Source organism: Pseudophryne corroboree, chromosome 5 (assembly GCF_028390025.1).
Source record: "Pseudophryne corroboree isolate aPseCor3 chromosome 5, aPseCor3.hap2, whole genome shotgun sequence".
NCBI lineage: Eukaryota > Metazoa > Chordata > Amphibia > Anura > Myobatrachidae > Pseudophryne > Pseudophryne corroboree.
The window spans coordinates 749,132-775,021 of record NC_086448.1 but is presented as its reverse complement, the minus strand read 5'-3'; the positions used below and the strand labels follow the sequence as shown (position 1 = coordinate 775,021).

Genomic DNA, 25,890 nt, shown 5'->3' with positions numbered 1-25,890 from the left:
ATGTGCAAATTGGTAAGAGCATACTGGTGCGCCCCAGGATTCTCCTCCCATGCGAGTAAAAGAGCAATGTCATGCCTTACCTGTCTGAGAAAGAATATTGGAAAAGCAATACCTACAGAACCATCCCATATCCCACCTGCCGGCGGCCCTTTCCAGGTAATACAAATTGACTTCATTCAATTACCCCCATGTCGAAATTTGAAATATGTACTTGTCTGTATAGATGTTTTCTCGAATTGGGTCGAAGCTTTTCCAGCAGCTACAAATACCGCTATGTTTACAGCTAAGAAAATTGTGCAGGAATTTGTATGTAGATATGGTATCCCTAGAATCATTGAAAGTGATAGGGGTACCCATTTTACAGGTGATGTCTTTCAAGGAATGTGTAAATTGATGGGAATTGATAGCAAGCTGCACACTCCGTACCGTCCACAGGCGAGTGCGAAGGTCGAAAGAGTGAACAGCACTATTAAAAATAAATTGAGTAAAGTAATGGCAGAGACAGGATTGACGTGGCCAGAAGCTTTACCCATTGTTTTGTATAGCATCAGAACCACTCCCAGGTCCCCTCTTAATCTGTCTCCTTTTGAAATCTTGTTTGGTCGACAACCGCATGTCATGATTAACCCTCAGGATGATTTGAAATGTAACAATGAAGTAACTGTAAAGTACTTGATTAACATGAGTAAACAGTTGAGGAATCAAAATGATAATCTGAAGTTGGTGATTCCTGATTTACCAGATAGTAATTGTCATGACATTGAACCTGGGGATTATGTAATGATACGAAATTTTCTACGCTCAGGTTGTCTTATTGATAGATGGGAAGGACCATACCAGGTCTTATTGACCAGCACCACAGCATTGAAGGTTGCTGAGAGAGAGACTTGGGTCCATTCATCCCACTGCAAAAAGGTTGCTGATCCAGAGAAGTCCCGTGATAAGGAACAGACGGTAGAGGTTGTATCACTAGAGTGTCTGTTCCAGGAGGACTGAGGCGGCACCTGAGCCTTGAAGACCGAAAGCAGCTGTCGACTCCCCTCTCCCTTTTATTGTTTTCTCCACTTCCCATCCCCTCTCCCTTAAAATTTCTTTTTCCCCCTTCTCATTCTTCTCTATTTCCTCCTCAAAGATGGACTTGCCCCAAGAGACTGTGATCCGGATTTTGATGTTAACCATGATGTTGACCAGAGCAGTCTGTTCCGGCGAGAGTACCATAGAGGTCGAAAGAGGTTCTGGAATGGGTTCCGATTATGATGATGGAGGCGTAGTTTTCCAAGATCAACCAAACCAACAAGCAAAGGCGAGTATCAGAAAACGATCCGATAGACGAAATTGTGATGGATTGTTAGCTGAAGAAAATTGTATCTGTAGGCTCTGTGATAATCTGGTTGAAGATGGATGCATAAAGAAATGCCAATCTAGTTTTAATATCCATATAGACCGGCATCCATTGAGTGACTATCACTCCTTAGTGGGTAACGTGTTAAACCAAACAGATTGTTGGGTATGCTCTCAAGTACCTCAGGGACACAGCAAATCAGGGCTAGTACCATTTCCTTTAACGTTAGGGGAGGTACTTGAGCTAAGTGGTGGGAGACCGGTGGACCGGAGGTTTAACATCTCCAGCCCTCCTAGTTTGAAGCTCCACCAATACCATGTGGATAGGTCCCTCATATGTTTTAACATCTCCAATCCCAGAAAACCGGGAAATTGGGAAGTGTCATGGAGCAACCTTACCATGACCTTTTCACACAGAGCAGATAGAATGCCTACAGATACAGAGCTCGTACGCCACATAGCCAGTAGAGGAAAATCTTTCCGGTATCGATATACCTTAGGAAATAGGATTACTAGAGTTGGAGAGGTATCACCAGGATACTGTGCACATATCGTACAAACCGATACGTGCATTAGGCAGATGGAAGAATTAGGGTCAGGAGATTTCACCTGGAAGGTTTGTAACATGGTCATGTCCTTCTCCGTCCCATATGTTCTCCCCGATGATGCATATTTCATATGCGGGAGAAAGGCGTACAAGTGGCTTGCCCCAAACTCTGAAGGATTGTGTTATATTGGAAAAGTATTGCCTGAAGTGATGACTGTTACACATGACAAAATGAAGGACATACACCGTGGTGCCCAAGCTCCTTATACTCACACTCATTACGAGCACCGAGTTAAAAGACAACTGTCAGAAAGGTTAGAGCATCCGGCCTCTGATCTTATCCATGAATCCACCGGGATTCAGGTTCTGGTAGCGTTAGATTTCACTCGCACCGCTCGAGGTGTGATGAATTATAGATACATTTCCGCACTCGCCAATTTGTTAGATAATATCACTGAAATGTATGATGACACGTTTAGATACACTGGAAGAGAACTTCAAGCTTACAAAACAGAACTAGTTCAGCATAGGATGGTTCTTAATTATCTTACAGCAGTAACAGGCGGATATTGTGTTACATTGGCAACACAGTACGGCATAAAGTGTTGCACGTATATCACAAATAGCACCGAGGATCCGGTAGAGGTCATAGACCAAAAGATGGACGATATTCTGCAATTAAAGTGGGAATTTCGTCGAAAACACAATCTCACCCTTGCTGCTGTAGGTAATGAGCTGACTGGTTGGGTGTCATGGTTGAACCCGCGAAATTGGTTCTCCGGTTTAGGAGACTGGGCTCAAGGAGTCATAATGGATGTTGGAAAGTTTCTACTATGTATCTTGGGTGTCGTTATATCGATTGGATTGATATTTAGATGCGGGCAGGCTTTAATGAGGTGCAAACAAAGTACAAAAGTGATGAGCTTGAGGAGTGAGGAAACCGTAATTAACCTGGATTTGATTTATGACCCAATGATAGAAACCAGAATGTGATGAAAATGCGATTATACGGTCCGTTTCTTTCACCTGTTTTTCTGCTTTTCTCCAAGATACAAAGACCCCCTTGGACGAGGAAGCTGACGAGACGAGATGTATACAGACAACGGATTGACCAAAGAAGAAGATTTGACAACTTTAAATATGGACACTTGATGAACTTTGCCATGGATCCCCAGTTTCCCTAGTATTTTTAAACTCACGCTAGCCCAACATTTTTGTAAATCTGATGGCTCAGACAAAGCTATTTGCTCATGCCTAAGGAGCAATACAGCGCAAAGAAGACGACTCTCAACAGATACCGAAAACAACTTCGACGACAGATGTACATTTCCCTGACATAGAATATCATTGCATTTTTCGTAAGTGTTCTTTATCTTCTTCTCTGCAACCCCCAGGTAACGACACACATAGACGATAGGGAATACAGGCACAGATAGCAGCAACCACATACCTCCCCCATTCATGTATCATCAACTAAAATGTGCATCCCCATTTTGTTACAACCACAGCCGAAATGAGCTCGGTAGAGTTTGACAGCCCATCCACAGACCTGTACCACAGGATAAGAAGGAATTCAAATGTATACTTCGCAATACCTCGAAGCTTGATTTACAACACGTACGGCACGATGATACATGACCCCCCAAACATGGATTCATACACACATGCTTCTGCTATCTCACTAGGTCATACCCTCTTCACACCTTCTCCTCTCTCCTCCCCTACCCAACCATGGAAATCAATTAACCCCTGACTTACATTTTTCTCCTTAAATGTTTTGTGGCAGTTATTATTGACTGCCAAAGGGTGGACTGTCAAAGTCAGAAAAATGTCTCAATGCACGTTGCCATATTTGCACCGCACACTGGTCCGCGCTGCGCGTGCGTGCGCTCTCCCGTGGATGCGCATACCCGCAATAACGTGCACTCGCAGGCGCGGTATGCGTATTTACGGTAGAGTTTATGTAGTCGTAGCGTGCGACTCATTCGTTACAAATGTTCACAATTAATGTAGTTTATAGATCATGGTCCCTTTGATAGATTCTGAAAGTTTGGTTAAAATACAATGTCCCAGAGCTGAGGAATCCCTCTTTATATCGTACGAAGGGTCTAACAGGAATCATACAGCAGTGTTTGGTACCCATCGGAAGAGTATTTAATTAGCAATATTCCGGTGTTGGTTTGGAGCGTATTAATCGCTCGTGCGAATAGTTATGGACATAAGAAGTTTATGTCCATTTCTATTAATTACACATACTCAGGTATGCGGCGGGAAACCCAGTTTCCCACCCACCTGAGCTGTTGGAAATCGTCACAGCCCACCTGTATGAATCACCCTATGACCTTTTGTTATGATACAGGGCCGAATTCCTTCGGCCAATGGACAATGGGATTGTAGGACCAGGAGATTGCATTGTGTGTGGGGCATAAATAGGCAGGCCGACCACATCCAGCTCTCACTCTCTCATCAACGGTTATCTGCTGATAGCCGGGAGCTGGATATCGAGGCGCAGGCGATCATACCCTTTGTGCGTAAGTTTCTCTCCGTTATCATTGTCTTTCTGTGAGCCAATTTCTCTCATCTCATCTCTCTCTCTCTCTCTCTCTCTCTCTGTTCTGTTCTCTCATATCTCCCCTAGACTAGGCTAGTATTGTATTGTATTAGATAGTATTGTATTGTATTGCATTTAGGTCAGTGTAGTATTGTCTTTTTGTATTTATTGTTTAGTTCTGTGGTTAGGAAGTCTCTGTTATATTGTAGTGTATCATATGTACTGTTATCCCCTTTTACAAGTATATTAGACATAATACAGTTAATAGGCCTTGGAACCTAAACCAGTATCTGTGTATTTTCTATAGTGATAAGTGTTCACTTGAGCGTCGGTGACGCTCAAGCAGCTTTGTAGATAGTCAGGTTACACAAGGTTGCACTTACACCCTGTACTCACATTAAGGTATTCAGTGTATTTCATTGGTATAAGGATTTAACATAAAGGTATAGTGTTGTGAGCGTCTGCATCGCTGGTGACCTCCTCGTGGTCTCGAGCGTATGCTACGCCATAGCGATTCATTCCCCTAGACATAACCAATAACGTGTTCTGTGATCACTGGGCCGTGAGCGAACGTGACGCTTGAGCGTCTCGCCTACGGCTGAGCGATCGCTACGCCAATAGCGTACCATTACGGTACTTCTTAAGTAAACAGCGTACAGTGTTCTTAGCTTCATAAAGGGTTGTTTATACGACAAGGAATTTAGCATTGTCATCAGGTTAGGCTGTGTCACACGGATGCTCCCGAGCTCAGGATAGGCTGTGTCACACGGATGATCCCGAGCTCAGGTTAGGCTGTGTCACACGGATGATCCCGAGCTCAGGTTAGGATGTGTCACACGGATGATCCCGAGCTCAGGTTAGGATGTGTCACACGGATGATCCCGAGCTCAGGTTAGGCTATCTCACACGGATGACCCCGAGCTCAGGTTAGGATGTGTCACACGGATGATCCCGAGCTCAGGTTAGGCTGTGTCACACGGATGACCCCGAGCTCAGGTTAGGATGTGTCACACGGATGATCCCGAGCTCAGGTTAGGCTGTGTCACACGGATGACCCCGAGCTCAGGTTAGGCTGTGTCACACGGATGACCCCGAGCTCAGGTTAGGCTGTGTCACACGGATGCTCCTGAGCTCAGGTTAGGCTGTGTCACACGGATGCTCCTGAGCTCAGGTTAGGCTGTGTCACACGGATGACCCCGAGCTCAGGTTAGGCTGTGTCACACGGATGATCCCGAGCTCAGGTTAGGCTGTGTCACACGGATGATCCCGAGCTCAGGTTAGGCTGTGTCACACGGATGACCCCGAGCTCAGGTTAGGCTGTGTCACACGGATGATCCCGAGCTCAGGTTAGGCTGTGTCACACGGATGATCCTGAGCTCAGGTTAGGCTGTGTCACACGGATGATCCCGAGCTCAGGTTAGGCTGTGTCACACGGATGCTCCCGAGCTCAGGTTAGGCTGTGTCACACGGATGCTCCCGAGCTCAGGATAGGCTGTGTCACACGGATGATCCCGAGCTCAGGTTAGGCTGTGTCACACGGATGATCCTGAGCTCAGGTTAGGATGTGTCACACGGATGATCCCGAGCTCAGGTTAGGATGTGTCACACGGATGATCCCGAGCTCAGGTTAGGCTATCTCACACGGATGACCCCGAGCTCAGGTTAGGATGTGTCACACGGATGATCCCGAGCTCAGGTTAGGCTGTGTCACACGGATGACCCCGAGCTCAGGTTAGGATGTGTCACACGGATGATCCCGAGCTCAGGTTAGGCTGTGTCACACGGATGACCCCGAGCTCAGGTTAGGCTGTGTCACACGGATGACCCCGAGCTCAGGTTAGGCTGTGTCACACGGATGCTCCTGAGCTCAGGTTAGGCTGTGTCACACGGATGCTCCTGAGCTCAGGTTAGGCTGTGTCACACGGATGACCCCGAGCTCAGGTTAGGCTGTGTCACACGGATGATCCCGAGCTCAGGTTAGGCTGTGTCACACGGATGATCCCGAGCTCAGGTTAGGCTGTGTCACACGGATGACCCCGAGCTCAGGTTAGGCTGTGTCACACGGATGATCCCGAGCTCAGGTTAGGCTGTGTCACACGGATGATCCCGAGCTCAGGTTAGGCTGTGTCACACGGATGATCCTGAGCTCAGGTTAGGCTGTGTCACACGGATGATCCTGAGCTCAGGTTAAGCTGTGTCACACGGATGATCCTGAGCTCAGGTTGTGTCGCACAGGTGAGTCCGTAGCGCTGTCTCTAACGCCAGGAAGGCCGCACTGAGGACACAGTTTGAGGCGATTTCTGTTGAAAAGGGCAAAATCCTTGAGGCATTCAGAAAGGAGAGGAGGCCCTCAGTTCCCAGCGCCAGGCTGCCCAGCAACCCGTACCAGTTCCCAGTGAAGAGAGAGATGACCAGGATGCTGAGCGTGGCCCCTGCCTTGGTGAAGTAAGGGGCCACACACCTAGCCTCATGAGTCAGGTAGCCCGAGATGGAGGCCAGAAGGAGCGCGGAGCTCAGAACCAGGTTGGCTGTGGACCGGTCACCGCTCAGCCAGAAGAAGGAGAAGACGAGCAGCGGCTGGCCGATAACGCTGGCAATCCATGTGCTGGCAGAAAGCGCCTCGGCCTGGCCGGGAAACAGGAGACACACAACGACAGAACCCAGGCCATGGAGCAGGAAGCCGGCAGACGCCCCTCTGTGCACCTGCGGGAACAGACAATATTACAGCCATACTGTGACCGCACAGTAACGCCCCACAGACACCAGCCCGAGAGAGGTCGATATCTAATTAGTACTCGCCGACCATATAGAGCGCCCCCTGGAGTGTGACATTTCCCTGTGACCACCATGGACTGGTGGGGAGAGGGGGCACCGGCGTCTCGTTCATCTGTCACTGGTGGCCAATATGTAGATGCGAAAACTGCATGACGTCACCCCATTACATGTCACACGGAACATCAGAGGACTGTGCATGTATGAGCACCCATGGAAGACCGCTAATAATAACCTCCGAGGGTCAGCACTGGCCCCTCCTCCCACATCTCCGACTGTTTCCCCACTGCAGTCCTCAGGGAACCCTAACAGAGCATGTTTTCCTGTTCTTCTTGTGGGTGCACAGCTGTATTCATTACTGACTGACACCGGCGGTGCAACGCATTTCCCTTGTGACACAGAGATCTGGAAAACATGCCCTGGTAGAGATCCCCGAGGACTGGTCTTGGGAACACTGGTGTAGATGTTAATGTCAGCGCTGGTTTCTGGTCGGTGAAAACCCGGCATTCCGGAGGTGGCATGGAGCACGATGAGTTCCCACCAGATAGCGATCACGGTGGAACTGCGGAACTCAGTTACCCATCACCCAACTGAGGCCAGAGCAACAGCCATGGCACCGACAAGAGCGTCGCCTGGGGGACAGGGCGAGGGACCATACACACAGGGCGCTGGGGAGAGATGCCCCACACCCAGGTTATTACTGCCCAGCCATGACACTGACAAGGGCGACACCTGGGGGAACAGGGCGAGGGGCCATACACACAGGGCGCTGGGGAGAGATGCCCCACACCCAGGTTATTACTTATTACTGCCCAGCCATGGCACCGACAAGGGCGGCACCTGCAGAAGGCGGTGTATGGGATGGACTATGGGACTAGGGGGTTGCCATGTCTGGGTGAGGGGTGATTCCTGGTCACCTGAGGTCGGCCAATACCAGCACCACTGGCACACTGATTATATGACATCATAATGTGACATCACGCTGAGGCGATTCGGGCTCACCTGTCCTGGCACAATACAACTCTGCGGCAATTACTCACCTGAAGAGTCCGCGCTGCTGACAACAGACAGACCGCGCCAAGGACGACCTGCGAGATCAGGACGACGACCTCTGGGCTCAGTGCCCTCAACATGTCTGCAGACCTGCGTCACATGGATGGCTGCCGGGTGCCTCTACGGCACGATCTGGATGGGGTCACTAGAAGTAAATACATTTTATTAGTAATAACCGGGAGACCGTACAGGAAATCCCCCCCCCCCCACCGTGTTAGTACACATCACCATCTGTAACACAATGAGGGGCCACTCCTAACTCCGCTCTGACACCCCTTCCACATTTATACCTCTGCTGTGAAACCCTCCAGTGGAGGAAAACCAGGAATGGTTGAAACAGCTGTCGGGCTGTGACTGTGACATTGTATATGACATGTCGTTTTTCTAAGGATTAAAACACCTTTCTTCATTCATCTAAAACCGTGAGTGCTGGCTTTTTTTGCTTTTTCCGGTACACTGGAAAAGTAAGTGTGTGATATATATATGTATTTTGTATATACACGTACACCGAGCCTGAAAAGGGCTTCGTTGCGTTCGCCCCCGTCTGTATTCTGGCGGCTGAGTTTCCAGCATTGGTATATTGGCCACCGTGATCCCAACCGCAGGTCACCCGTACCCACCCCCTATATATTTATGTATATAAAGCCTTTTTGGGGCAGAGAAGGGAAAGAGGGGACATGAGAGACTGTCACATATATCAGGGGTATCACCACGGTACAGGGGGAGACATTCCTCACAGGGAGAGAAGTAATAGGACACGAGGACATGAGAGAGACTGTCACATATATTAGGGGTATCACCACGGTACAGGGGGAGACATTCCTCACAGGGAGAGAAGTAATAGGACACGAGGACATGAGAGAGACTGTCACATATATCAGGGGTATCACCACGGTACAGGGGGAGACATTCCTCACAGGGAGAGAAGTATTAGACCATGAGAGAGACTGTCACATATATCAGGGGTATCACCACGGTACAGGGGGGAGACATTCCTCACAGGGAGAGAAGTATTAGACCATGAGGACATGATAGAGACTGTCACATATATCAGGGGTATCACCACGGTACAGGGGGAGACATTCCTCACAGGGAGAGAAGTAATAGGACACGAGGACATGATAGAGACTGTCACATATATCAGGGGTATCACCACGGTACAGGGGGAGACATTCCTCACAGGGAGAGAAGTAATAGAGCACGAGGACATGAGAGAGACTGTCACATATATCAGGGGTATCACCACGGTACAGGAGGAGACATTCCTCACAGGGAGAGAAGTAATAGGACACGAGGACATGAGAGAGACTGTCACATATATCAGGGGTATCACCACAGTACAGGAGGAGACATTCCTCACAGGGAGAGAAGTAATAGGACACGAGGACATGAGAGAGACTGTCACATATATCAGGGGTATCACTACGGTACAGGGGGAGACATTCCTCACAGGGAGAGAAGTAATAGGACACGAGGACATGAGAGAGACTGTCACATATATCAGGGGTATCACCACGGTACAGGGGGAGACATTCCTCACAGGGAGAGAAGTAATAGGACACGAGGACATGAGAGAGACTGTCACATATATCAGGGGTATAACCACAATACAGGGGGAAACATTCCTCACAGGACAGAAGTATTAGACCACGAGGACATGAGAGAGACTGTCACATATATCAGGGGTATCACCACGGTACAGGAGGAGACATTCCTCACAGGGAGAGAAGTAATAGACCACGAGGACATGATAGAGACTGTCACATATATCAGGGGTATCACCACGGTACAGGGGGAGACATTCCTCACAGGGAGAGAAGTAATAGACCACGAGGACATGATAGAGACTGTCACATATATCAGGGGTATCACCACAGTACAGGAGGAGACATTCCTCACAGGGAGAGAAGTAATAGGACACGAGGACATGATAGAGACTGTCACATATATCAGGGGTATCACCACGGTACAGGAGGAGACATTCCTCACAGGGAGAGAAGTAATAGGACACGAGGACATGAGAGACTGTCACATATATCAGGGGTATCACCAAGGTACAGGAGGAGACATTCCTCACAGGGAGATAAGTAATAGGACACGAGGACATGATAGAGACTGTCACATATATCAGGGGTATCACCACGGTACATGAGGAGACATTCCTCACAGGGAGAGAAGTAATAGGACACGAGGACATGAGAGAGACTGTCACATATATCAGGGGTATCACCACGGTACAGGAGGAGACATTCCTCACAGGGAGAGAAGTAATAGGACACGAGGACATGATAGAGACTGTCACATATATCAGGGGTATCACCACGGTACAGGGGGAGACATTCCTCACAGGGAGAGAAGTAATAGACCGCGAAGACATGAGAGAGACTGTCACATATATCAGGGGTATCACCACGGTACAGGAGGAGACATTCCTCACAGGGAAAGAAGTAATAGGACACGAGGACATGATAGAGACTGTCACATATATCAGGGGTATCACCACGGTACAGGAGGAGACGTTCCTCACAGGGAGAGAAGTAATAGGACACGAGGACATGATAGAGACTGTCACATATATCAGGGGTATCACCACGGTACAGGAGGAGACATTCCTCACAGGGAGAGAAGTATTAGACCACGAGGACATGAGAGAGACTGTCACATATATCAGGGGTATCACCACGGTACAGGAGGAGACATTCCTCACAGGGAGAAAAGTAATAGACCACGAGGACATGATAGAGACTGTCACATATATCAGGGGTATCACCACGGTACAGGAGGAGATATTCCTCACAGGGAGAGAAGTATTAGACCACGAGGACATGAGAGAGACTGTCACATATATCAGGGGTATCACCACGGTACAGGAGGAGACATTCCTCACAGGGAGAAAAGTAATAGACCACGAGGACATGATAGAGACTGTCACATATATCAGGGGTATCACCACGGTACAGGGGGAGACATTCCTCACAGGGAGAGAAGTAATAGGACACGAGGACATGAGAGAGACTGTCACATATATCAGGGGTATCACCACGGTACAGGGGGAGACATTCCTCACAGGGAGAGAAGTAATAGGACACGAGGACATGAGAGAGACTGTCACATATATCAGGGGTACCACCACGGTACAGGAGGAGACATTCCTCACAGGGAGAGAAGTATTAGGACACGAGGACATGATAGAGACTGTCACATATATCAGGGGTATCACCACGGTACAGGAGGAGACATTCCACACAGGGAGAGAAGTATTAGACCATGAGGACATGATAGAGACTGTCACATATATCAGGGGTATCACCATGGTACAGGGGGAGACATTCCTCACAGGGAGAGAAGTAATAGGACACGAGGACATGATAGAGACTGTCACATATATCAGGGGTATCACCACGGTACAGGGGGAGACATTCCTTACAGGGAGAGAAGTAATAGGACACGAGGACATGATAGAGACTGTCACATATCAGGGGTATCACCACGGTACAGGAGGAGACATTCCTCACAGGGAGAGAAGTAATAGGACACGAGGACATGAGAGAGACTGTCACATATATCAGGGGTATCACCACGGTACAGGAGGAGACATTCCTCACAGGGAGAGAAGTATTAGGACACGAGGACATGAGAGACTGTCACATATATCAGGGGTATCACCACGGTACAGGAGGAGACATTCCTCACAGGGAGAGAAGTAATAGACCACGAGGACATGATAGAGACTGTCACATATATCAGGGGTATCACCACGGTACAGGGGGAGACATTCCTCACAGGGAGAGAAGTAATAGACCACGAGGACATGAGAGAGACTGTCACATATATCAGGGGTATCACCACGGTACAGGAGGAGACATTCCTCACAGGGAGAGAAGTAATAGAACACGAGGACATGATAGAGACTGTCACATATATCAGGGGTATCACCACGGTACAGGGGGAGACATTCCTCACAGGGAGAGAAGTAATAGGACACGAGGACATGAGAGAGACTGTCACATATATCAGGGGTACCACCACGGTACAGGAGGAGACATTCCTCACAGGGAGAGAAGTATTAGGACACGAGGACATGATAGAGACTGTCACATATATCAGGGGTATCACCACGGTACAGGAGGAGATATTCCTCACAGGGAGAGAAGTATTAGACCATGAGGACATGAGAGAGACTGTCACATATATCAGGGGTATCACCACGGTACAGGGGGACACATTCCTCACAGGGAGAGAAGTATTAGGACACGAGGACATGAGACTGTCACATATATCAGGGGTATCACCACGGTACAGGAGGAGACATTCCTCACAGGGAGAGAAGTATTAGGACACGAGGACATGATAGAGACTGTCACATATATCAGGGGTATCACCACGGTACAGGAGGAGACATTCCTCACAGGGAGAGAAGTATTAGACCACGAGGACATGAGAGAGACTGTCACATATATCAGGGGTATCACCACGGTACAGGAGGAGACATTCCTCACAGGGAGAGAAGTAATAGGACACGAGGACATGAGAGAGACTGTCACATATATCAGGGGTATCACCACGGTACAGGAGGAGACATTCCTCACAGGGAGAGAAGTATTAGGACACGCGCTGAGAATGTGGTGGTGGTGGTGGGGGGGTGTCAGGGAGAAACATTACTGCACAGAAAGGGTAGTGGAGAAGTGGAATATCCTCCCATCAGAGGTGGTAGAGGCTATGGGGGTTATTCAGAGTTGTTATAAAACCAAAAAGGATAGCAACTGGACAAAACCACGTACACTGCAGGTGTGGCAGAAGTAACATGTGCAGAGAGAGTTAGATTTGGGTGGGTTATACTGTTTCTGTGCAGGGTAAATACTGGCTGCTTTATTTTTACACTGCAATTTAGATTTCAGTTTGATCACACCCCACCCAAATCTAACTCTCTCTGCACATGTTACATCTGCCACACCCCACCCAAATCTAACTCTCTCTGCACGTTACACCTGTCCCCCCCTGCACTGCAAATGTTACACCTGCCCCTCCCCTGCAGTGCATGTTACACCCGCCCCACCTGCACTGCACATGTTACACCCGCCCCACCTGCACTGCACATGTTACACCCGCCCCACCTGCACATGGTTTTGACCAATTGCTCTGAATAACCCCCTATGACAGTAGAGCAGTATCAGCATGCATGGGATCACATGGCAGATGTAATAAGCCTGGAGAAGGGATAAATCAGTGATTAGTGCCAGGTGATAACACACCAGCCAATCAGCTCCAATATGTACATTTACAGTTAGCAGCTGATTGGCTGGTGTCTTTATCACCTTGCACTTATCACTGATTTATCACCTTATAAAAGGGGCAAACTAGACGGGGCCAAATTATACTTTTCCGCTGTTATATGTTTCTATGTTCCACCTCTGTGATCATCCCCACACACACCTCCCAGCATGCTCTGCGCCCCTCACACACCTCCCAGCATGCTCTGCTTCCCTCACACACCTCCCAGCATGCCCCGCTTCCCTCACCCACCTCCCAGCATGCCCTGCTTCCCTCACCCACCTCCCAGCATGCCCCGCTTCCCTCACACACCTCCCAGCATGCCCCGCTTCCCTCACCCACCTCCCAGCATGCTCCGCTTCCCTCACACACCTCCCAGCATGATCCGCTTCCTCACACACCTCCCAGCATGCCCCGCTTCCCTCACACACCTCCCAGCATGCTCCGCTTCCCTCACACACCTCCCAGCATGCCCTGCTTCCCTCACACACCTCCCAGCATGCTCCGCTTCCCTCACACACCTCCCAGCATGCCCTGCTTCCCTCACACACCTCCCAGCATGCCCTGCTTCCCTCACACCTCCCAGCATGCCCTACTCCCCTCACACACCTCCCAGCATGCTCTGCTCCCCTCACACACCTGTGCAGCACCACACACCTCCCAGCATGCTCTGCTTCCCTCACACACCTCCCAGCATGCTCCGCTTCCCTCACACACCTCCCAGCATGCTCCGCTTCCCTCACACACCTGTGCCGCCCCACACACCTCCCAGCATGCTCCGCTTCCCTCACACACCTCCCAGCATGCCCCGGGCTCCCCTCACACACCTGTGCCGCACCACACACCTCCCAGCATGCCCCGGGCTCCCGTCACACACCTGTGCCGCACCACACACCTCCCAGCATGCCCCGGGCTCCCCTCACACACCTGTACACCAACACACCTCCCAGCATGCCCCGGGCTCCCCTCACACACCTCCCAGCATGCCCCGGGCTCCCATCACACACCTGTGCTGCACCACACACCTCCCAGCATGCCCCGGGCTCCCCTCACACACCTGTGCAGCACCACACAGCTCCCAGCATGCCCCGGGCTCCCCTCACACACCTGTACACCACCACACACCTCCCAGCATGCCCCGGGCTCCCCTCACACACCTGTGCAGCACCACACACTTCCCAGCATGCCCCGGGCTCCCCTCACACACCTGTGCCGTGCCACACACCTCCCAGCATGCCCCGGGCTCCCCTCACACACTTGTGCTGCACCACACACCTCCCAGCATGCGCCGGGCTCCCCTCACACACCTGTGCAGCACCACACACTTCCCAGCATGCCCCGGGCTCCCCTCACACACCTGTGCCATGCCACACACCTCCCAGCATGCCCCGGGCTCCCCTCACACACCTGTGCCATGCCACACACCTCCCAGCATGCCCCTGGCTCCCCTCACACACCTGTACACCAACACACCTCCCAGCATGCCCCGGGCTCCCCTCACACACCTGTGCAGCACCACACACCTCCCAGCATGCCCCGGGCTCCCCTCACACACCTGTGCTGCACCACACACCTCCCAGCATGCCCCGGGCTCCCCTCACACACCTGTGCAGCACCACACACCTCCCAGCATGCCCCGGGCTCCCCTCACACACCTGTGCTGCACCACACACCTCCCAGCATGCCCCGAGCTCCCCTCACACACCTGTGCAGGACCACACACCTCCCAGCATGCCCCGGGCTGCACCACACACCTCCCAGCATGCCCCGGGCTCCCCTCACACACCTGTGCTGCACCACACACCTCCCAGCATGCCCCGGGCTCCCCTCACACACCTGTGCTGCACCACACACCTCCCAGCATGCCCCGGGCTCCCCTCACACACCTGTGCAGGACCACACACCTCCCAGCATGCCCCGGGATCCCATCACACACCTGTACACCAACACACCTCCCAGCATGCTCTGCTCCCCTCACACACCTGTGCCGCACCACACACCTCCCAGCATGCCCCGGGCTCCCGTCACACACCTGTGCCGCACCACACACCTCCCAGCATGCCCCGGGCTCCCCTCACACACCTGTACACCACCACACACCTCCCAGCATGCCCCGGGCTCCCCTCACACACCTGTGCTGCACCACACACCTCCCAGCATGCTCCGCTTCCCTCACACACCTCCCAGCATGCTCCGCTTCCTCACACACCTCCCAGCATGCCCCGCTTCCCTCACACACCTCCCAGCATGCTCCGCTTCCCTCACACACCTCCCAGCATGCCCTGCTTCCCTCACACACCTCCCAGCATGCTCCGCTTCCCTCACACACCTCCCAGCATGCTCCGCTTCCCTCACACACCTCCCAGCATGCTCCGCTTCCCTCACACACCTCCCAGCATGCTCCGCTTCCCTCACACACCTCCCAGCATGCCCTGCTTCCCTCACACACCTCCCAGCATGCCCTGCTTCCCTCACACACCTCCCAGCATGCCCTACTCCCCTCACACACCTCCCAGCATGCTCTGCTCCCCTCACACACCTGTGCAGCACCACACACCTCCCAGCATGCTCTGCTTCCCTCACACACCTCCCAGCATGCTCCGCTTCCCTCACACACCTCCCAGCATGCTCCGCTTCCCTCACACACCTGTGCCGCCCCACACACCTCCCAGCATGCTCCGCTTCCCTCACACACCTCCCAGCATGCCCCGGGCTCCCCTCACACACCTGTGCCGCACCACACACCTCCCAGCATGCCCCGGGCTCCCGTCACACACCTGTGCCGCACCACACACCTCCCAGCATGCCCCGGGCTCCCCTCACACACCTGTACACCAACACACCTCCCAGCATGCCCCGGGCTCCCCTCACACACCTCCCAGCATGCCCCGGGCTCCCATCACACACCTGTGCTGCACCACACACCTCCCAGCATGCCCGGGCTCCCCTCACACACCTGTGCAGCACCACACAGCTCCCAGCATGCCCCGGGCTCCCCTCACACACCTGTACACCACCACACACCTCCCAGCATGCCCCGGGCTCCCCTCACACACCTGTGCAGCACCACACACTTCCCAGCATGCCCCGGGCTCCCCTCACACACCTGTGCCGTGCCACACACCTCCCAGCATGCCCCGGGCTTCCCTCACACACCTGTGCAGCACCACACACCTCCCAGCATGCCCCGGGCTCCCCTCACACACCTGTGCTGCACCACACACCTCCCAGCATGCCCCGGGCTCCCCTCACACACCTGTGCTGCACCACACACCTCCCAGCATGCCCCGGGCTCCCCTCACACACCTGTGCAGCACCACACACTTCCCAGCATGCCCCGGGCTCCCCTCACACACCTGTGCTGCACCACACACCTCCCAGCATGCCCCGGGCTCCCCTCACACACCTGTGCAGCACCACACAGCTCCCAGCATGCCCCGGGCTCCCCTCACACACCTCCCAGCATGCCCCGGGCTCCCCTCACACACCTGTGCAGGACCACACACATCCCAGCATGCCCCGGGCTCCCCTCACACACCTGTGCTGCACCACACACCTCCCAGCATGCCCCGGGCTCCCCTCACACACCTGTGCTGCACCACACACCTCCCAGCATGCCCTGGGCTCCCCTCACACACCTGTGCAGGACCACACACCTCCCAGCATGCCCCGGGATCCCATCACACACCTGTACACCAACACACCTCCCAGCATGCTCTGCTCCCCTCACACACCTGTGCCGCACCACACACCTCCCAGCATGCCCCGGGCTCCTGTCACACACCTGTGCCGCACCACACACCTCCCAGCATGCCCCGGGCTCCCCTCACACACCTGTACACCACCACACACCTCCCAGCATGCCCCGGGCTCCCCTCACACACCTGTGCAGGACCACACACCTCCCAGCATGCCCCGGGCTCCCCTCACACACCTGTGCTGCACCACACACCTCCCAGCATGCCCCGGGCTCCCCTCACACACCTGTGCTGCACCACACACCTCCCAGCATGCCCTAGGCTCCCCTCACACACCTGTGCAGGACCACACACCTCCCAGCATGCCCCGGGATCCCATCACACACCTGTACACCAACACACCTCCCAGCATGCTCTGCTCCCCTCACACACCTGTGCCGCACCACACACCTCCCAGCATGCCCCGGGCTCCTGTCACACACCTGTGCCGCACCACACACCTCCCAGCATGCCCCGGGCTCCCCTCACACACCTGTACACCACCACACACCTCCCAGCATGCCCCGGGCTCCCCTCACACACCTGTGCTGCACCACACACCTCCCAGCATGCCCCGGGCTTCCCTCACACACCTGTGCAGCACCACACACCTCCCAGCATGTCCCGGGCTCCCCTCACACACCTGTGCAGGACCACACACCTCCCAGCATGCCCCGGGCTCCCCTCACACACCTGTGCTGCACCACACACCTCCCAGCATGCCCCGGGCTCCCCTCACACACCTCCCAGCATGCCCCGGGATCCCATCACACACCTGTACACCAACACACCTCCCAGCATGCCCCGGGCTCCCCTCACACACCTGTGCCGCACCACACACCTCCCAGCATGCCCCAGGCTCCCGTCACACACCTGTGCCGCACCACACACCTCCCAGCATGCCCCGGGCTCCCCTCACACACCTGTGCAGGACCACACACCTCCCAGCATGCCCCGGGATCCCATCACACACCTGTACACCAACACACCTACCAGCATGCCCCGGGCTCCCGTCACACACCTGTGCCGCACCACACACCTCCCAGCATGCCCCGGGCTCCCATCACACACCTGTACACCACCACACACCTCCCAGCATGCCCCGGGCTCCCCTCACACACCTGTACACCACCACACACCTCCCAGCATGCCCCGGGCTCCCCTCACACACCTGTACCGCACCACACACCTCCTAGCATGCCCCGGGATCCCATCACACACCTGTACACCAACACACCTACCAGCATGCCCCGGGCTCCCCTCACACACCTGTGCCGCACCACACACCTCCCAGCATGCCCCGGGCTCCCGTCACACACCTGTGCCGCACCACACACCTCCCAGCATGCCCCGGGCTCCCCTCACACACCTGTGCAGGACCACACACCTCCCAGCATGCCCCGGGCTCCCATCACACACCTGTACACCACCACACACCTCCCAGCATGCCCCGGGCTCCCCTCACACACCTCCCAGCATGCCCCGGGCTCCCCTCACACACCTGTACACCACCACACACCTCCCAGCATGCCCCGGGCTCCCCTCACACACCTGTACCGCACACCTCCCAGCATGCCCTGGGCTCCCGTCACACACCTGTGCCGCACCACACACCTCCCAGCATGCCCCGGGCTCCCCTCACACACCTGTACACCACCACACACCTCCCAGCATGCCCCGGGCTCCCCTCACACACCTGTGCAGGACCACACACCTCCCAGCATGCCCCGGGATCCCATCACACACCTGTACACCAACACACCTACCAGCATGCCCCGGGCTCCCCTCACACACCTGTGCAGGACCACACACCTCCCAGCATGCCCCGGGCTCCCCTCACACACCTGTGCTGCACCACACACCTCCCAGCATGCCCCGGGCTCCCCTCACACACCTGTGCTGCACCACACACCTCCCAGCATGCCCCGGGCTCCCCTCACACACCTGTGCAGGACCACACACCTCACAGCATGCCCCGGGATCCCATCACACACCTGTACACCAACACACCTCCCAGCATGCTCTGCTCCCCTCACACACCTGTGCCGCACCACACACCTCCCAGCATGCCCCGGGCTCCCGTCACACACCTGTGCCGCACCACACACCTCCCAGCATGCCCCGGGCTCCCCTCACACACCTGTACACCACCACACACCTCCCAGCATGCCCCGGGCTCCCCTCACACACCTGTGCTGCACCACACACCTCCCAGCATGCTCCGCTTCCCTCACACACCTCCCAGCATGCTCCGCTTCCTCACACACCTCCCAGCATGCCCCGCTTCCCTCACACACCTCCCAGCATGCTCTGCTTCCCTCACACACCTCCCAGCATGCCCTGCTTCCCTCACACACCTCCCAGCATGCCCTGCTTCCCTCACACACCTCCCAGCATGCTCCGCTTCCCTCACACACCTCCCAGCATGCTCCGCTTCCCTCACACACCTCCCAGCATGCTCCGCTTCCCTCACACACCTCCCAGCATGCTCCGCTTCCCTCACACACCTCCCAGCATGCCCTGCTTCCCTCACACACCTCCCAGCATGCCCTGCTTCCCTCACACACCTCCCAGCATGCCCTACTCCCCTCACACACCTCCCAGCATGCTCTGCTCCCCTCACACACCTGTGCAGCACCACACACCTCCCAGCATGCTCTGCTTCCCTCACACACCTCCCAGCATGCTCCGCTTCCCTCACACACCTCCCAGCATGCTCCGCTTCCCTCACACACCTGTGCCGCCCCACACACCTCCCAGCATGCTCCGCTTCCCTCACACACCTCCCAGCATGCCCCGGGCTCCCCTCACACACCTGTGCCGCACCACACACCTCCCAGCATGCCCCGGGCTCCCGTCACACACCTGTGCCGCACCACACACCTCCCAGCATGCCCCGGGCTCCCCTCACACACCTGTACACCAACACACCTCCCAGCATGCCCCGGGCTCCCCTCACACACCTCCCAGCATGCCCCGGGCTCCCATCACACACCTGTGCTGCACCACACACCTCCCAGCATGCCCGGGCTCCCCTCACACACCTGTGCAGCACCACACAGCTCCCAGCATGCCCCGGGCTCCCCTCACACACCTGTACACCACCACACACCTCCCAGCATGCCCCGGGCTCCCCTCACACACCTGTGCAGCACCACACACTTCCCAGCATGCCCCGGGCTCCCCTCACACACCTGTGCCGTGCCACACACCTCCCAGCATGCCCCGGGCTTCCCTCACACACCTGTGCAGCACCACACACCTCCCAGCATGCCCCGGGCTCCCCTCACACACCTGTGCTGCACCACACACCTCCCAGCATGCCCCGGGCTCCCCTCACACACCTGTGCTGCACCACACACCTCCCAGCATGCCCCGGGCTCCCCTCACACACCTGTGCAGCACCACACACTTCCCAGCATGCCCCGGGCTCCCCTCACACACCTGTGCTGCCTCACACACCTGTGCTGCACCACACACCTCCCAGCATGCCCCGGGCTCCCCTCACACACCTGTGCAGCACCACACAGCTCCCAGCATGCCCCGGGCTCCCCTCACACACCTGTGCAGGACCACACACCTCCCAGCATGCCCCGGGCTCCCCTCACACACCTGTGCTGCACCACACACCTCCCAGCATGCCCCGGGCTCCCCTCACACACCTGTGCTGCACCACACACCTCCCAGCATGCCCCGGGCTCCCCTCACACACCTGTGCAGGACCACACACCTCCCAGCATGCCCCGGGATCCCATCACACACCTGTACACCAACACACCTCCCAGCATGCTCTGCTCCCCTCACACACCTGTGCCGCACCACACACCTCCCAGCATGCCCCGGGCTCCTGTCACACACCTGTGCCGCACCACACACCTCCCAGCATGCCCCGGGCTCCCCTCACACACCTGTACACCACCACACACCTCCCAGCATGCCCCGGGCTCCCCTCACACACCTGTGCTGCACCACACACCTCCCAGCATGCCCCGGGCTTCCCTCACACACCTGTGCAGCACCACACACCTCCCAGCATGTCCCGGGCTCCCCTCACACACCTGTGCAGGACCACACACCTCCCAGCATGCCCCGGGCTCCCCTCACACACCTGTGCTGCACCACACACCTCCCAGCATGCCCCGGGCTCCCCTCACACACCTCCCAGCATGCCCCGGGATCCCATCACACACCTGTACACCAACACACCTCCCAGCATGCCCCGGGCTCCCCTCACACACCTGTGCCGCACCACACACCTCCCAGCATGCCCCAGGCTCCCGTCACACACCTGTGCCGCACCACACACCTCCCAGCATGCCCCGGGCTCCCCTCACACACCTGTGCAGGACCACACACCTCCCAGCATGCCCCGGGATCCCATCACACACCTGTACACCAACACACCTACCAGCATGCCCCGGGCTCCCCTCACACACATGTGCCACACCACACACCTCCCAGCATGCCCCGGGCTCCCGTCACCCACCTGTGCCGCACCACACACCTCCCAGCATGCCCCGGGCTCCCATCACACACCTGTACACCACCACACACCTCCCAGCATGCCCCGGGCTCCCCTCACACACCTGTACACCACCACACACCTCCCAGCATGCCCCGGGCTCCCCTCACACACCTGTACCGCACCACACACCTCCCAGCATGCCCCGGGCTCCCCTCACACACCTGTGCTGCACCACACACCTCCCAGCATGCCCCGGGCTCCCCTCACACACCTCCCAGCATGCCCCGGGCTCCCCTCACACACCTGTACACCACCACACACCTCCCAGCATGCCCCGGGCTCCCCTCACACACCTGTACCGCACACCTCCCAGCATGCCCTGGGCTCCCGTCACACACCTGTGCCGCACCACACACCTCCCAGCATGCCCCGGGCTCCCCTCACACACCTGTACACCACCACACACCTCCCAGCATGCCCCGGGCTCCCCTCACACACCTGTGCAGGACCACACACCTCCCAGCATGCCCCGGGATCCCATCACACACCTGTACACCAACACACCTACCAGCATGCCCCGCGCTCCCCTCACACACCTGTGCCACACCACACACCTCCCAGCATGCCCCGGGCTCCCGTCACACACCTGTACACCACCACACACCTCCCAGCATGCCCCGGGCTCCCCTCACACACCTCTACACCACCACACACCTCCCAGCATGCCCCGGGCTCCCCTCACACACCTGTACCGCACCACACACCTCCCAGCATGCCCCGGGCTCCCCTCACACACCTGTACCGCACCACACACCTCCCAGCATGCCCCGGGCTCCCCTCACACACCTGTACACCAACACACACCTCCCAGCATGCCCCGGGCTCCCCTCACACACCTCCCAGCATGCCCCGGGCTCCCCTCACACACCTGTACACCACCACACACCTCCCAGCATGCCCCGGGCTCCCCTCACACACCTGTACCGCACCACAGACCTCCCAGCATGCCCCGGGCTCCCCTCACACACCTGTACACCAACACACACCTCACAGCATGCCCCGGGCTCCCCTCACACACCTGTACACCAACACACACCTCCCAGCATGCCCCGGGCTCCCCTCACACACCTCCCAGCATGCCCCGGGCTCCCCTCACACACCTGTACACCACCACACACCTCCCAGCATGCCCCGGGATCCCATCACACACCTGTACACCAACACACCTACCAGCATGCCCCGGGCTCCCCTCACACACCTGTGCCACACCACACACCTCCCAGCATGCCCCGGGCTCCCGTCACACACCTGTACACCACCACACACCTCCCAGCATGCCCCGGGCTCCCCTCACACACCTGTACCGCACCACACACCTCCCAGCATGCCCCGGGCTCCCCTCACACACCTGTACAGCACCACACACCTCCCAGCATGTTCTGCTCCCCTCACACACCTGTGCAGCACCACACACCTCCCAGCATGCCCCGGGCTCCCCTCACACACCTGTGCCGCACCACACACCTCCCAGCATGCCCCGGGCTCCCCTCACACACCTGTGCCGCACCACACACCTCCCAGCATGCCCCGGGCTCCCCTCACACACCTGTGCCGCACCACACACTTCCCAGCATGCCCCGGGCTCCCCTTACACACCTCCCAGCATGCTCTTCTCCCCTCACACACCTGTGCAGCACCACACACCTCCCAGCATGCCCCGGGCTCCCATCACACACCTGTGCCGCACCACACAACTCCCAGCATGCCCCGGGCTCCCCGCAGTCACACGCCGGTAGGTACACAGGATGACACCTCCCTCCTCCCCGCACACAGGACATGACGCGGGATCGCCGCCTCCTCTCCTCTCCCGGCCGCCGCTATGGGGATCCTGCGTCTGGCCGCGCTGATCCGGGAGGAGGCTCCGGGGAGCGGACGGAATGTGGAGCTCAGCACCTACCGAGGTGAGGGCTTGCTGGGACATGTAGTCCCCGTGGCGCCCGCACTGACGTCACCACACAGGCTCCTCCCCCAGCATGTGACGCACACACACACACACACACACACACACACACACACACACACACACACACACACACACACACCTGATCCCTACACCTACCTCTACTGATCCCTACACCTACTGATCCCTACACCTACTGATCCCTGCCCCTACTGATCCCTGCCCACACCTACTGATCCCTACACCTACTGATCCCTGCCCACACCTACTGATCCCTACACCTACTGATCCCTGCCCACACCTACTGATCCCTACCCCTACTGATCCCTGCCCACACCTACTGATCACTGCCCACACCTACTGATCCCTACCCCTACTGATCCCTACCCACACCTACTGATCCCTACACCTACTGATCCCAGCCCACACCTACTGATCCCTGCCCACACCTACTGATCCCTACCCCTACTGATCCCTACCCCTACTGATCCCAGCCCACACCTACTGATCCCTGCCCATACCTACTGATCCCTACCCCTACTGATCCCTGCCCACACCTACTGATCCTTACACCTACTGATCCCTGCCCACACCTACTGATCCCTACACCTACTGATCCCTGCCCACACCTACTGATCCCTACACCTACTGATCCCTGCCCACACCTACTGATCCCTACCCCTACTGATCCCTACCCACACCTACTGATCCCTACACCTACTGATCCCAGCCCACACCTACTGATCCCTGCCCACCCCTACTGATCCCTACCCCTACTGATCCCTGCCCACACCTACTGATACCTGCCCACACCTACTGATCCCTACCCCTACTGATCCCTGCCCACACCTACTGATCACTGCCCACACCTACTGATCCCTACCCCTACTGATCCCTACCCACACCTACTGATCCCAGCCCACACCTACTGATCCCAGCCCACACCTACTGATCCCTGCCCACACCTACTGATCCTTACCCCTACTGATCCCTACCCCTACTGATCCCTACCCCTACTGATCCCTGCCCACACCTACTGATCCCTACACCTACTGATCCCTGCCCACACCTACTGATCCCTACACCTACTGATCCCTGCCCACACCTACTGATCCCTACCCCTACTGATCCCTACCCCTACTGATCCCTACCCCTACTGATCCCTGCCCACACCTACTGATCACTGCCCACACCTACTGATCCCTACCCCTACTGATCCCTACCCACACCTACTGATCCCTACACCTACTGATCCCTGCCCACACCTACTGATCCCTACCCCTACTGATCCCTACCCCTACTGATCCCAGCCCACACCTACTGATCCCTGCCCACACCTACTGATCCCTACCCCTACTGATCCCTACCCCTACTGATCCCTGCCCACACCTACTGATCACTGCCCACACCTACTGATCCCTACCCCTACTGATCCCAGCCCACACCTACTGATCCCTGCCCACACCTACTGATCCCTGCCCACACCTACTGATCCCTGCCCACACCTACTGATCCCTACCCCCTACACCTGCTGATCCCTGCCCACACCTGCTGATCCCTGCCCACACCTACTGATCCCTGCCCACACCTACTGATCCCTACACCTACTGATTCCTACCCACACCTACTGATCCCAGCCCACACCTACTGATCCCTGCCCACACCTACTGATCCCTACCCCTACTGATCCCTACCCCTACTGATCCCTACCCCTACTGATCCCTGCCCACACCTACTGATCCCTACACCTACTGATCCCTGCCCACACCTACTGATCCCTACACCTACTGATCCCTGCTACCACACCTACTGATTCCTACACCTACTGATCCCTGCTACCACAACTACTGATCCCTACCCCTACTGATCCCTACCCCTACTGATCCCTGCTCCCTACACCTACTGATCCCTGCCCACACCTACTGATCCATACACCTACTGATCCCTGCCCACACCTACTGATCCCTACCCCTACTGATCCCTACCCCTACTGATCCCTACCCCTACTGATCCCTGCCCACACCTACTGATCCCTACACCTACTGATCCCTGCCCACACCTACTGATCCCTACACCTACTGATCCCTACACCTACTGATCCCTACACCTACTGATCCCTGCCCACACCTACTGATCCCTGTCCACACCTACTGATCCCTACCCCTACTGATCCCTACACCTACTGAGCCCTAC

The 25,890-nt window shown here is 56.0% G+C and overlaps 1 protein-coding gene across 2 annotated transcripts; it reads right to left on the bottom strand.

Moving 5' to 3' along the window:
• Positions 1-4,598: 4,598 nt before the first annotated feature.
• TMEM276 (transmembrane protein 276) lies at positions 4,599-23,764 on the bottom strand. 2 transcript variants are annotated; one of them, XM_063921048.1, is made up of 3 exons: positions 23,695-23,764; positions 8,252-8,409; positions 4,599-7,142 (listed from the first exon to the last, which is right to left on the bottom strand). In XM_063921048.1, the coding sequence occupies exons 2-3, from the start codon at positions 8,342-8,344 to the stop codon at positions 6,657-6,659; spliced, it is 579 nt and encodes a 192-aa protein (XP_063777118.1). In that variant the 5' UTR covers positions 8,345-8,409; positions 23,695-23,764; the 3' UTR covers positions 4,599-6,656. The 2 variants fall into 2 exon arrangements, with proteins under 2 accessions (XP_063777118.1, XP_063777119.1); XM_063921049.1 differs by lacking the exon at positions 23,695-23,764 and adding an exon at positions 23,474-23,629.
• Between the last annotated feature and the right edge of the window lie 2,126 nt (positions 23,765-25,890).

Excerpts from the sequence above, each read along its gene's own strand:
- TMEM276 (XM_063921048.1), bottom strand. The coding sequence starts at position 8,344 with ATGTTGAGGGCACTGAGCCCAGAGGTCGTCGTCCTGATCTCGCAGGTC. Across the intron at positions 7,143-8,251 it reads CAGCAGCGCGGACTCTTCAG|GTGCACAGAGGGGCGTCTGC; the intron begins GTGAGTAATTGC and ends CTGTTCCCGCAG.